We start from the raw sequence: 14717 nt of genomic DNA, 5'->3' as shown, positions 1-14717 counted from the left end.
GGCACGTCATTAGTCCCTGTCAGTACTTAAGCATACAGCTGATTATGTAAAAATCAGACATTTCAACAGAGAAAAGACTTTGTTCCAGAATAGCCCTTAAGAAATTTAGAATACTGTTAGTTTGCATAAAATAGCCAAACAAAAGATGAATTCAGAAGTCCAAATTTTGGTATGAGGTAAAACCATATGCATTTATTTCATCTGCATTTTAGAATTAGTAAGCATAAAATTAAATATGTTGACTGTAATGAATTCAGTCATACAAGTGCAAGTCTTCAGCTAGAACGTATTTTATGGCAGTTTATTTAAAAAATGTACCAGTAAATCATAAAAGAGGGATCATGTCCATTTAACGTTTATTGAAGTATACAGGAGGTTTTCTTTAGAATCAAATATGAGCATGAATATATGGCCAAACGGAAAAATCTATCAAATTCAGTGAAAATTTTCTGACTTTAAATAGTAGCTGTAAGAATGACCAATATATATTCTTTGTTACAACCGCCCTCACTCTACAAGTAAAAAAAAATAATAAACATTCAGTAAACATTCTTTCCTAAGGTAGTTTCCCTTATATATCAGTGATTTATCCATTTCTTGTATACATAACTTTTTAAACATACCAATCAGTGGTTCTCACAATTGAAAAATAAAAGCACAAAAAAGTTTACACTCTTGTACAGGTAAATAAAAGATCATCTTGAATTAAACTGTATATCCTTAAGGGCATAGTATAGTTTCAATTTTATTACCTATTACATAATTAGCTTCTTACATACAAATATTGACATATTTGGCTTGTGCTTCAAAGCCTTTGTGTCTAGAAAGTCCATGTCAATGCAACTCATAACTTGAAATCACTGGGGATATCTTTGCTGCTGCTGGGTTTAACCTGTTCGTGCAACATAGTCTCTTCTGAACTTGCTGTGGCACTGCATTTTTCTGTGGAGTCATCAGTGTCTGGATCCAATCCTTCAGGACAGGGAAGTTTTAGAAGTTCTTCCCGCAACTGAGCTGTATGACGCTGAACATACAAATAAAAGTCAGTGTGGAAGACCACAGTTAAAACAATACTTTTCATAATGTTAGACAACAGAAAAAAAAAAAAAAACGTAGAAAAGGTTTAAATGTACTGTTTCAACAACTGGATAAACTTTTCCCCTGTGTTTAAGGATTGGTACTTTCCTGGTTGTGACAGAGTAATTAGAAAGTGCTGTTAGGGACAAATTAAAGTTAGTAAACAAGTGCCGCAAACAAGTGCATTGATATAAGTGCTACGCTATTTGTCTTGCAGTCAAGTCATATCTGCGTTCTGTGATCAGCAGAAACGGGCGTGGACTAGGCAGGTCACACAGACAAATTTCTAGAGTTCACGATGAGATCTGTTACAGAGACACAGAGATTTGTATACTGATCATAGTAACTAACAGTAACTTCATTTTGAAGACCAGTCACATTGAAAGAATACAACTTTAGCAGTAGAAAAAGAAAGCATTTAATAAAAATTTGTTTTGCTCCTCAGGGGAAGAAAAAAAGAATTATTACATAGGTCTGTTGTCTGTGTGGACACAAAATACACAAATGATAGCACTTGATTAGGATGGAAGAAAACCTTTATAGTGGTTGTAGCTGTTAATAAAAGCTAGCACAGGGTAAAACTAATCATAATGGACCACAGTTTAATAACTGTGCTCGTCTATTCAAACAAGCTTGTTTTCTGGCAAGGAATGGACTGTAGTACAACCTTATTACAAATTCCCACCCACCCTTAGAGAGAACAAAATAAACTCTGTCTTACGTAAGTATTTCTAGAAAAATATACAGGACAGGCACTAAAGGAAAATTGTAACTTGTAGAAAAAAAATCCTGAGGAAATGGAGCGCACATAGACTTTATCTCCTGACAGTTCAGAGACTTAGGTTTCTTTAAATGTTTTAAAGTTGCTGAGGTTTTCTAATATTGTTATTACAAAACTCAGCTGCTGAGCAATTTCACTGCTGTTTGTCATCTCTGGATTAAAGAACATAAAATTAGAAAAACAAGTCTCACCTTTAGAGCTGCTGCATGATGGGACATAGTCCTGCCTACCCGTTTGTCACTGCTGTACTGCTGTATGTCTGCTATCCACTCCTCACACTGAGCCATGATCTCCACTCTTTTCAAGTAAAAATGTTTGTGAATGACCTGCAAGAAAACATTGCAAACGAAAGAGCAGCGTTCATTGATTTCTAAGAACCATATGCCTTAACAATACAAAATTTGCAAGACTCCTATGAGTCCAACTGGATGCAAGGTTTAAAAAAAAAAAAAAATCAGCATAAGGATAATTCAGCATTGAACCACACTGCAGATAAACTGTGGAATTTCTGTCCCTGGAGGCTTCCACGGCCCAACTGTAAAAAGCCCTGAGGAACCGGGTCTGAATTAATCTGATCTGATTTTGAGGAGGTGGTTGGCCTGGACATCTCTCCCAGTCTCTATGAATCTACAATTTATGTGCAGCCTGCCATTTCAGCATTTACTTGTTATCTGGGTGAAGGGTGAATAAGTGCCAGAAACACAGTATCACACCAGGGAAAAGAAAAAGTAATAGAAGGTTAGACACATTCTTCAGGTCAAAGATGATCTTGCTATGCAGGTACTATGTATGGATGTTCATGTTTGCATAGGAGCAGGGTTACACAGATGCAACGTTGAGGCTTTTATTGTTGTTTTCACAGTGTTATTTTATGAAAGAAGCATAGGCAGGAAGTACAAGCACCATGTCTTTCTTCCCTGGTCACTAACCCACTTGCTGCCTGAACAGAAAACAGAGAAGCAGAAACAGTGTCCACAGTATGAGCACAGGAACATAACATGCTTCTGCACAGAGAAGGAGGATCATACCAGCTGCTGTGGAGGAGGCTGCAACCACATTACACGCCCTAGGCAGAGGCAGCATTCTGGGCACACTGAAATTCTCAAGCAATAGTAGTTGAGCTGCCCACAGTTTGGGTGGGAATCAGTATTTGATTGCGTAGTAATTTTGATATTTCTATACAGATTTGAGTCTGAAACAACCAACCAATCAACCCTCAAAGTTGTGAAACTCCAGTTAGTGTTGGCTTTGTCTTAAATAGTTTTCTAACACTCTGCCTAGTGAAATAAACAATAAAATCAAAGAAATCTTATTGAGCACAGAGTTCTTGGCAACAGTGCAACATAACTGACAAAAATCATCTTTCCTCCTAGAGGTTATAGAATATAGCTATCTTGTCTAAAGAAAAACTGCATATTGAAAGGATAATTGACTTCAGTTCTGGATGCATTCCTTATGTCCATAATGGAGCTTGGAAAAACTCCCAAAGACTGGCAGTTTAGATCTCAGCCTACCTGTCATTTAAGACACTGAAGGGAAGACTGCTCAGATTTGTGAAGACAAGATCTTTGGAGCTGAAGGATGCACGTTCTTTCTTAGACCTCAGTTTTCAGGGGGCCTGTGCATTTATGTTACTGAATAATCATCATTGTTAAAATTCCTAACACTACCCTACAAAAAATCTCGAAATCTTAACAAGCAGCTAGTCTCTCCGAGAAGTGCCCAGATAATCTATACTAGAGATGTATTTTCATTTGGATGGGGTCCCAGATGTATTCCAGCATTCTTCCAAAACTTAGCTGTTGCATCAGAGAAAAATGTAATGCTTTCCAGGGCATAATTTCAATTTTTTGATATGCAAAGATACATGCCACTTTACATAATGGTAGGGAATATGTATTCACAGAAATAGAAGGGGAGTTCTCATCCTGCACAAGTTGATAAGGCACTGGCACTGGGTAGGACCCCAAGCTTAAGCTAGTATGATTGTGTTTTTAACAGAAAAGCAAGCTATCTTAGCCTCAAACTTCTTACAGAAGTAGGCTATCTTCCTCATACTGTCCTAAAGACCTCAACACAGGGAAAAACAAAAAACTGTATATTGGAAACTGAGGAAAACTGCAGTTATCTAAACTGTAACAAACCACTTTGGATGCAAAGCTTTTAAGTGTTGGTCAGTTCTCCTCCATGCAGAAAAAACTTGTCTGTTCGCAGGTTAACAAAAGGAGTTTCAAATGTTCAAGATACCTCTGCAAACTGCTATCCTACCTCTTAATACTACTTTTCATTTATGTGTGGCTTAACTTAACCGGGTCCTAGCTACACACCACATTTAGAAAGCTGGTAGTTGTATTGTTTTCAACATCTGCTTTTTGCTAACACTGTGATGTGCATAAGTCATCTGTTCCCAGGGAATGACTGGTTTTCCACCGAAATGCCGCCATTTGGATACACCTTATTACTTGACCTTCCTGTAGAGGGGCAGGATGTCAACTTAGAAGCTGCCTTTTTCATACAAGGAGTAAAAAAGCTAAGCTGTGAAGTCAGCACAATATTGTTGAGATTTGTTTGAAGAAAAGTGTAATAACAACAAACTGGTATTCATTTACCAAATACTGTAATATTCATATCCTTCATTTCTGTATATGTGAAAAGGAAGATGGAACATTATGGTCAGGTAGACCACCACCTTCTGGTATCTTCAATTCATTTAAAGCTACTGTAATTTGAGAACTTTCTGCAAAAGTGGAATTGTTACATTTAGCTAGAAAGAAAAAGACCTATTAGCAGGTTATTTGATTATATGTCACAACACTATCTTCATTATAGTCTTCAACTTACTGTGTAAAACATTTAAGAGGCAATTTAGGACAACCACCATGTTTTTCCCATTAATTCAAGACATCAGAGTACACTGCACACCCTCCTCCACTTCCATGTAGATAAAATATTTAACTCCTGTTCATGCAGGTAGAGTGTCTACGGCTTCTCATTCCACAGGACACAGTAATGTTAATGGAAAAAGGGTTTTGCATTCCAAAGGATGATTTTACAGACAGCAAGGAGGGGTTGGGAGACTACACTCTCACTCAGATGCCACACTTAGCAATGTGCATAATTCTAAAATAATTATGCTTTTTCAGTATTTTAGTATGCAGACAATTGAAAGCACAGGTGATGATGCTAATTGAAAGCACAGGTGATGATGCTAATTGAAAGCACAGGTGATGATGCTAATTGAAAGCACAGGTGATGATGCTAATTGAAAGCACAGGTGATGATGCTACAAGATGGTTCCACACCTCAATTTAGAAGTGTTTTAGTAGTTCAGAGTAAAATGTGGTTTTCTCCCAAGTATTTGCTACCATGAAATGACTCATGTTTGACCAACCATTTTGCATTTGTATTCATCCAGATTCTCTTACTTGGTGTATCTTTGACTCTTTTTTCCTTGAATCCTTTGCCATACATGTTCAAGTCCCTGAAATCTAACTGACCTTCTCTGAGAAAGGAGCTGGACTAGAGACACTGAGAGAAGTCTCTATCAACTAAATTATTCGATGATGCTATGGGTGAGTTAGTCTATTTTTAGGAATGTAAACAAACTTGATTTCTTTGGAATAAATTTAAGACAGGGTGAATGCATGAAGATGAGTATTACTTTTATCAGCATCAAGACAGTTATTTTCAAGGGCACAGATTTCTAGTTTAGCACATATACTTTGTGGATCCTTCCATAAATAACATTCAGGTTGGTATTTGTTTTAAAGTATTTTTTCAGTTTGCATTGTTTTCGTGTATCCAAAGTGCTTCCTAATACTTGCTTCAAATTCATGTTTCTTGGAAAAATACTTCCCATTAGCTGTGCTGACTAACGAACACCGAGTGTCCATTTGTTGGGATGATCAACAGTTTTCACATGAAATGTAAAAGGTACCACCTGGTATGAAGAATGAGCCAAGCTGCATGAACCATGTTTTATCAAACTGTGCACTAAGCCTCCTTACAGGTCACTCCCAATTTGTGTGCATTCCTCCTTCCCAGAAAAGAATTTGTGAAGCCAGGTGCATCCTTATTCACTTCAGTCTCTAGTCAGCTGCCCCAGGGAATAAAGAGGCAGCTAGAAGGGACATCTCATGAATGATGTTTCCCAATACTTGCATTGTTCTTAATACTCGAACAAGAGAAATAAACATGATATTTACTGTGTTTCACAAAACTTACCTCCTTAAAACATGGCGATGGATTTCTGATTTGTTCAAGCATTGCCCACTTGACTGTTGCCTGTCGTATATTTCCATCATACTCCCTGGAGCTCTGGGTACCACTCGGAGTACCTCTTGATCGTTCATAACCCGGTTCATTGAAATATGGTTCTGCTACCAGTATTAGGGATTGGACAGACACTAACACCTGTTCAGAGAAGAAACTAAATATTAAAATTGTGCCAAAACTTGATTTTACAAATCTGCATAGTTTGCTCACCTTATATACAAAACCACTTCTATGGCAAAGTACTGTCATTTGTAATGCAGGCTACGTGCAAGTAGGGAATGTGCATGCTTTTAAAGCAAAACTGTTACTACACATAAAAACCATTAAGTCCCTCAACTGTGTATTTAGTTCAAACACTGAGAAAATGACAAACATAAGTTAAAAAAAAACAAAAATACAAATATAAGTAAAAAAAAATGCTTAAAAGATGTCTGATTGCACCCTTTTGTGAAAGAAAGCGTATTTGTCAAGTTCTCAGTCAACAATTCTTCAATTTTTCCTGTGGCTCAGCTTACTAGTTCTTCTAATTCTGGACTAGATGGAAAAGGAACAAGGCGGGTGAAATGCGAACCACTGAAGTTAAGCTTAGTATATGTGCTCTCCCATTTTTTCTTTCAAAGGCATTCAATTGTTTTAGGTACGTTTTTAGCCCTTTAGTTTCAGATTTTACATTTAACACTGTATGTCATATGCCATTAAAACAAAACCTCAGTAATTCTCTTCAGACACGGAAAAAAGTTTTCAATACTGTATCAACAAAGCACCAACTATTCAGTGACAAGGAAATGACAATTTTTCCCACTTTCAATTTTATTATCAAATACGTGTGAGAATAGATGCTTACATATGTACAAGGTATCTAAGTATATAGCCAAATACTCCTAATGTAAAGCAAATAAGTAAGTAGATATATAGGGCACTTCGGAATCCAAATGTATATCTATTGCATATTTGTGATTTGATGGCTTTGATTTGATTTTTCCAGTATTACAGTTCATCCCTGTCAACTTCCTGTTGTACTTAATCAAAATTATGTTACATGCAAAAATATTATACAGCTAGAAAGACATAGTTGACTTTTTTAAAAAAAAAAAAAATTAAGTGAAGGATAGGGTTTCCTTATGTACTCAGGACCAAGTCCAGCAAGAATTTTAGGGGTTACAGAGTTCTGTGACACAAACCTAGTTCCAGAACTGTAAAGAATTCAAAAAAGGTGATTTAAACACCTACATTTACTTGAGTATTTTAAAACTGATGATATGCTACATGCTGGAGAATGGCGTTTTCAGCACCTGACATACTTAGGTGCAAGACATCCACTGCAGTAGATTAAAAATGTTAAGGCAGCTGTTTCTGCAACTGACTCTCCTCCCAGCCTACATACAATTTAAAGCTTGAAGCCATTCCCTAACTTAACAGCCCAGTTGGTGAGTTTGGATATGGAAGACAACAGTCCTTCTTTTTTGTGGAACATGTAGAACATATTGCTTACATCAGATAGATACCGTGTCAGCGACAATTCAAGACTTCGGTTCTTTCACAGGGCGGTGCCCCAACAACTAGTTAGTTGTGCTCTGTGCTTAAGGGTGGCATTCTCTCGGAGTTTCTCTTGTAGCAGGTGTCCTTGGGTTTCGACCAAGATGGAGTTAATTTTCATTGGAGTATTTCATACCGTGTGATGTCATGCCCAGGGATATAGGTGGGGGGCTCTCTCAGGTGGGCTCTCGCTTGGGCTTGGGCTCCTTCTGTCTGCTCATCGGGCCGTGTTGTTGCTGGGGGGGGGGGCAGTCACCACGCTCAGTAAGCCCCTGCTGCATTTTACCCATTTTCTTTTTGGCCTTGCTATCGTTACTGTTGTTCTCTTGTTATATTTAGTAAATTATTTATTTTTACTCAACCTACGAATTCTCTTCTTTTTTGTCCCTCCCCTATTTCACCAGAGGGGAGGGGAGGTGAACGGCCGGCCACGTGGCGTCTGGCTGCCAGCTGAGTTCAAACCTCCACACAAAGCCAGCACAAAAGCGTTCCCACTTTCTGTACTCTCTGTGAGGTGTACTCCCTCCATAGACACAATGCCAAACCAGTAACTCCTATCAAAGCCACAGCCTAAGAATCAGCTGAATGACCCATGTTAATGTCAGTCCCACCATCACCCCAGAGAAACACACCCTTTTTGGTGCCATGACACTTTCTGTCTGTAGTGGTGTAGTTGGTGTGCTTTAACGATAGCACAGGAAGGCAATCTGGAGCAGCTGTCTTTATCCTGATGGACAGGGCTGTGCAGAGGGAAATGGGAACTAGCACCACCCGTTGGGCTGAGAAGGCAAGTAAGTTTTTCTGTTTCTCAGGCAGGTGCTCCAGCCAGCTGCTGTTACGCGGTATCACAGGCACCATCACATCCTCCCCCGGTGCCCGCCATGCAGTCAACTAGAAGCAGCAACGGCTATTTTGTGTTACACTTACAAATTAAAATATGGATAAATATATTAAAATATAAAAAGAATGTGCCTCACAAATCAGGTTCCAGCAAGCAAATGGTCACTTATGACACTAAAAAAGGCCAAATATTAATGCAAATGTGCTAAGCCAAGGTAGAGTGCTTCAGGTACCTAAGGTGTTTGGGTGACCTGTGGCCTTTACATGTGTCTGGAAGTAGTTGAGTTTTTGGTTTTTTAATTTGATATTTTAGATACATTTTTTTTTTTAATAGCTATGGTAGAGAAATTTTACACTATGCAGCACTGTACTTTCTTGGCTGTAATAACTGCTTGTTACTTTGATTCTAATTGTAACGAATGAGAAACTCTACACTGATCTTCCAGTTTCATTTGGGTTACAGAAGTTAATTTCTTAAGTATTTTGGGTGGTCTGACAATAGTTTAATCTCTGAGCCAGAAAAAACATGTAGTGCTTAATTCTTTCCAAGCAATTTATTTAGTCCTACAGCTGTTTCCCATTTAATAGCTATAAAAGTGTTTTTCTCCCAGAATGGAGGGGGGGGGGACATGGGACTTTTTCCAACAGCTTTCTTACCATTTTCAAAATGAAACCCTAAAAAACTTTTAAATTTTATACTTAAATGCTGCATGAGATTTCTAACAATCAAATCTAACATTTTAATCTAAGAAAAAGAACTTTAGTTAAAATAAGAATTCCTAATACTTGCACCTTTCTACACTGATTTTATCGTTACAATCCAGAATTTCAGTTCATCTCTTAAGAAGCATCTTGGGAGAGTTACACTATGTAAGGAACCACAACTTAGATCTCCAAATTGTAACTGACCTGTGAAGGGAACATTAATGTCTCCAAGAATGGAAATTCCACAGTCTCTCTTGGACACCTGTCCCAGTGATCACGCTCAAAGTGAAAAAGTTTTTCCTAATATTTAATCAAAATTTCCCGTGTCCCATCCTGTCTCAATTGGTACCTGTCCTAGTGCTCTGCATCTCCAAGAGGTGTCTGGCTCGATCTTTGCTGCACCTTCCCCATTTAGGTACTGAAGATAGCAGTAAGATCTCTTTGCTATTTGTCCAGCCACTCTTCCACCCACTTACAATGCACATCTCACCAGTTTGGCTACAGAAGTACTAAGGGAGAAGGCAAAGGTCTTGCTGAAGTCAAAGTAAGCTACATCCACTGCTCTCCCTTTTTGCAAAGCCAGTCACCTACTGTAGAAGGCAAGCAGGTTAGGCACTTTTTGCCCCCAGTAAATCCATGTTGGCTGTTCTCAATCACTTTCTTGTCTTTCATGTACATGAAAATAGCTTCCAGGAGGATTTGCTCCATAATCTTCCTAAGGACTCAGCTGTTGCTGACCAGCTTGCAGTTCCCCAGATCCTCCTTCTTGCCTGTCCTGAAACTGCATGTGAGAATGGCTAGGAAGCTCCCTTGAATCTTCCGACCCTTCAAGGACAAGAGCTAGTGGCTTTGCAGTGACATCAGCTGGCTCCCTCGGCAACCCCAATGCATGAGGTTTGGCTCCACAAACATGTGGGTCCAATCTGCTTGAATACCATTTCTTCTGCTGTGGTTAATTCCTCATTCTCACAGACCTTCCTAGTGAGGGCTCAGGGACATGGGACGTCAAACCTTACCCCTAATGAGTGAGGCAGAGATGACCTTTGCCTTTTCTATGTCCTTGCCAGTAGGTTCCCTGACCCACTGAGAAGCAGGAAGGCCTAAGGAAAATGTGTTCTTTTGCTGCCAACATACTTATAAGAAGCCCTTCTTGTTCCTCTTTATATCCCTCACCATTTTCAACACCAGCTGAGCTTTGGTTTTCCTGATTTCTCTCCTGAATATATTCAGCTGTTATCTTTTTATTTCTCACAAGCAGCCTATCCCCTCCTTCTACCTGTTGTGTACTTTCTTTTTGTAGTTGGGCTTAGGCAGGATTTCCTTGTTTACCCATGCTGGCTTTCTGCCACTCTTACTTGACTTTCACATACTGGAACAGACCATTCTTGACTTTCTAGGAGACTGATCAACTAGCTCTCCAAGGCCAATTCCTGAACAATCTGAAATCTGTTCTGCTGAAGGCCAAGGTTGTAATTCTACTATGCTGAAACAGAAACTAGTCTTTAAGGATTTGGAATGGAAAATATACCTTGTGCTATGTATTAATTACTCCAAGGAAGGAATAAATTCAGAAGTGCCATAGGAAATAAGTCACTGCAAGCTTTACTTTTATTTAATGTATTAGTCAGTGTGCTTCTATGACGTAAAGCTGAAAATTATAATGGCTGTATGTTCCAATAAATTCCAGTCTAATTTAACACTAATTGTTATTGAACACAGTAATCCTACACTTTAACTTCCTTCAGCTTTATTCCTCTATTCAGCTTACCTGCAGACTCTGGAGGAGGACCTTTACAGTTCACACTAGCATACTTTGCTTTCTTGTCTCTCACAACATGGAGCCTCCTTTGTCTTCACCACAAATAGCTTGTGATAGAGACATTATGCGAGTTCTAGAAGGTGATGCCATCCTCCAGGATTTTTTTTTTTTTTAAATAAAATATTTGAAATCATTCTGGCAGTGCAAGAATAAGCTGCACACATGAACAGCCATTCTTCAAGACAAGGCAAATAGAAATATTGGTTGGAAAGAACACTTTGAAGAACTTGTCTACTCTACAGTGTTTCTTTTCTAGTTTTCCAAGGATGTTTTTTAGGACTTTTGTCTTATTTATGATTGAGGAAGATAATTCTTGTTTAAAAGCACTAGAAAAAGAATCCTTAGGACTGACTGACATACCAATTACTACTCCTAAATGACATCTACTGAAGAGAAAGAAGAAATGCTCACCTGCAAAAAACTTGATGTTTGGGGATTCCATTTCTCTTCTGGCCTCCCATGCCATGTGTTAAGTATGCTTAAACACACCTGAAAAAGTGACATTATTAATATCACAGACAAATATGATAAAATTGTTTTGCTTGGGCAGAACAGAATGCTAATATTTAATTTTTTTCTTTTATATACAATCTTTTATATAACTGCATTTAAAAGACCTATTTGTGTCCTATGAAAGTGATTGGAAATGAAAGCAGATAAAAATAATGTGGATAAACACAAGCAGCATGTTAATAAATGAACAAGGCAAGGTAGACAACTTTTCTTCATGGAAAACCCAGATTCTAGTGGCTCAAAAATAAATGAATTATGAGTACTGTCTGATTCTTTGCTTTCCTCTTTAAATACTGTTCTAATACTTACTGTTGTGGTTTTTAAAGACAATCATTCTGCTTAAGCATGTGAAAGGCGGTTTCTGTCACATAGACTATCAAGGAATTAAAAATATTCCTTAACTTTTACGACTGATCTGGACTTAGGGAAGTCTATGGAGTTCTTGAACTTCATCACAAAATGAAACAATCAAAGACAGGGAACACAAAGAAACAAACTAACCAGAAGAAATAGAGAGGCAAGTATTTGCCAAGACTTAATGTTAGACAAAGAAGAAAGGAGTTAAAATCTCCAGTATGAATTACATTCGGTGTCCATGTTAAGAAAAAGCCCTATGTCTGGTACTGGAAAGGAGTATTACAGCTTGTGAAAACAGGGGGCATGTGGAACCCATGAATGATGGTGGAATAAGGGAGAAAAGTTAGCCTATGGATTAAATGTTTACACACAGAAAAGACCCCTATTTAATAGCTATTTAAAATTAATATATTTAAAAGCTATTTAACATAAATAGAAGTTGCATCTCCCTGATACGCACTTGACGTTTTGTCAGCTCTTTGAAGCCTTTAGAATGAGCCACAACATACCAAGGAAATGGGAGGGAAGGAGGAAATCTTATTTGTTTTAACTTTTACTATTTCCAAAAGCTTTACTGTCTTCTGAGAAAAATAGCATTACGTCAATATTTTAGAGTAATATTTTCTTTTATAAAGGATACCAAGGTTAAGGAAAATCTTTATCCTCCCTCAAGAAAAAGGACTTTTGGAAAAAAGACACAAGACACTTGGCAAACACATCCAGCTGCAGCTGACAGTAGTGTACTTTGTCCATGGAAAGGGAATGTCAGCTAGCCAAAATAGATTTCTGCCTGGTTAATTTAGCAAAGAAGGTGGAAAAGAACATTTTTTCTAGGTCAAAGTTACTAGATTTTTGGTCCAATCCAGCTCATAAAGCCTTTAAAAAAGTCTCTAAGACTATTCAGAAAGGAGATCATTCTCATCTGAAACTGTTAAATCACTCTTCATTTCAGTCTGAAGACCAGTTTTAACCAAACAGCTTCCTCTGGTATGTTAGGAGTGGCTGACCATTTGATTGCAAAAGGGAAAAAGTTTCATCTGTTTCACTTCCTTATTAATCTATACACAAGAACAAAGTTGACCTACCTTGCCATCATTGTAGAGGTTTGGATTAAATCTCACACTGTGGCCTCCAGTTGTTTCCAGATTCACAAGTGGAGGGGAATTAGGATAGTCTTGTGGAAAGTATACATCAAATTCAAAGCAACCATTTGCATAAGGGGTGTCTGCAGGACCAGTAATGAGAACCTACCATTGTAAAAGAAAAGACAACAGTTTTCAAAAAGTCCTTACATGCCTCACACAGTTGAGATTTTTATAAGTTAGATGAAGCATTTTATTTCCACATGCTACTTACCACAAAATACTGTTAGCCATCATAATCATATGCAGGCTGTCAGTCTGTTCATTTTGATACTCTGGGTAAGTGAAGCCCCCTGCTAATGTTCATTTCTCCAGATTACAAATGGAAAGCAAAACAGAAGGAGCTAAAACTCTATCCCCTATTGGATGCCGTTAATAGAATTTTTCTTCAAACTTCAGGTCCAGAGATATTCAGTGCACTTCTCCATACCTACTACTTTTAATTGACTTAATGGTTATATGCAAAGATACACTTTGACCATAATGGAGTGACAAAATTAAACTTCTCCGTTCAGAATAACCAAAAAAGAATGAACCTTGTTCTGTGAAGCCTCCTTGGCTTACAGAGCACTCCTGGGGTAGGTGAAGTCTCCCTGCCCCCTGCAAAGTTATTGAGAAATCAGGAGCAGACTCTAAAATTTACACTACTACTTACGTTAAAGTTTGGACAGCAATTAAAGTACACAAGAAATACTTCTGGTTTTTCTTAAGATCTAAGGCACCTTCTTAAACATTTATATGCCAAGCTGAGGGAGGGAAATAAAAATAACTTGGCTTCTTTACCTTCATAATGTCAAGCCGCTCCTCATCACAACGTACGAAAACGCTGGATGAAGATGAGAGAGGCAGTGAGGTTGAAAGAGTCACAGCTTCTTGAGCAAGACGTCGGGCTCTGGCAGCACTGTTGGCGTCACTTGCATTTTTTACCTGAGACATGTAGTGGTAATTTACTTTAAAAACCAATTTTCCGTCATCATCTTCAGAAACCATTTCAAATGTATCTAGAAGAGAAGAAAATTTTAATGCATCAGGAAAACAGTAAAGTAAAACAGTCAAGTTAATAGATTAGTCTTGGATAAAGATTCTGAGTATTAAAACCAGAAAAGTTTAATTTGCATTACACTAATGCAAAAAATATGTATTTTGTGAGTTAACAGTGAGCACAGAAAACAAAGCCTTAACGTTCCTGGGTCGAATTAATTTCTGCAGCAAATTTACAAGCTTTCACATGCAACTTGTCAAATGTACACCATTTCTGATTTGGAAAGCTACCAGCTACTCCAGACCAGGAATATAATGATACTTATTGAATACATAATACTACTAATAAAGGGATCAGTGCGAAGCAGAGTGCCAGCAGTACTTGTGTGGTGGTTGCAATCTTATTAAAGAATCATAAAAAATTAAAGTGAAGCCAGTTTTCTTTAATCACTTACTACGCAAAATCTGCAGCATGGCTGCCAGCATGAAAAGCTACTGCTACAAACTTCCTCACCTCCTATTCTTGGCATACGCTCCACAAACATTTGGGAGGAAAATCCCTTACAAGTACAACAGCAAAGAAATGTGATTGCAAATGCTGTCACTGCAACTCAAAAAATACTCATAGAACATGTTTTTGAAATATTTTTATAACTCTTTTCGGATGAGATAGTATTTGTTGTTTATGATT

At 37.9% G+C, this 14717-nt stretch overlaps 1 protein-coding gene across 2 annotated transcripts in view; it reads right to left on the bottom strand.

The window, feature by feature from the left end:
- Positions 1-339: 339 nt before the first annotated feature.
- BIRC6 (baculoviral IAP repeat containing 6) overlaps positions 340-14717 on the bottom strand; it is a 187403-nt gene continuing 173025 nt past the window's right edge. For both annotated transcript variants that reach the window (XM_074896935.1, XM_074896936.1), the window contains exons 69-74: positions 13829-14046; positions 12989-13150; positions 11445-11522; positions 6083-6271; positions 2050-2184; positions 340-1024 (exon numbers count right to left, since the gene is read on the bottom strand). In XM_074896935.1, coding sequence (XP_074753036.1) covers positions 845-1024; positions 2050-2184; positions 6083-6271; positions 11445-11522; positions 12989-13150; positions 13829-14046 — 962 coding nt within the window. In that variant the 3' untranslated portion in view covers positions 340-844. The remainder of the gene's footprint in view (positions 1025-2049; positions 2185-6082; positions 6272-11444; positions 11523-12988; positions 13151-13828; positions 14047-14717) is intronic.

The sequence above is a fragment of the Athene noctua genome, chromosome 1, assembly GCF_965140245.1.
Source record: "Athene noctua chromosome 1, bAthNoc1.hap1.1, whole genome shotgun sequence".
Taxonomy (NCBI): Eukaryota; Metazoa; Chordata; class Aves; order Strigiformes; family Strigidae; genus Athene; species Athene noctua.
Note: the sequence above shows the minus strand (reverse complement) of the source record. Positions and strands in the feature narration are given on the sequence as shown.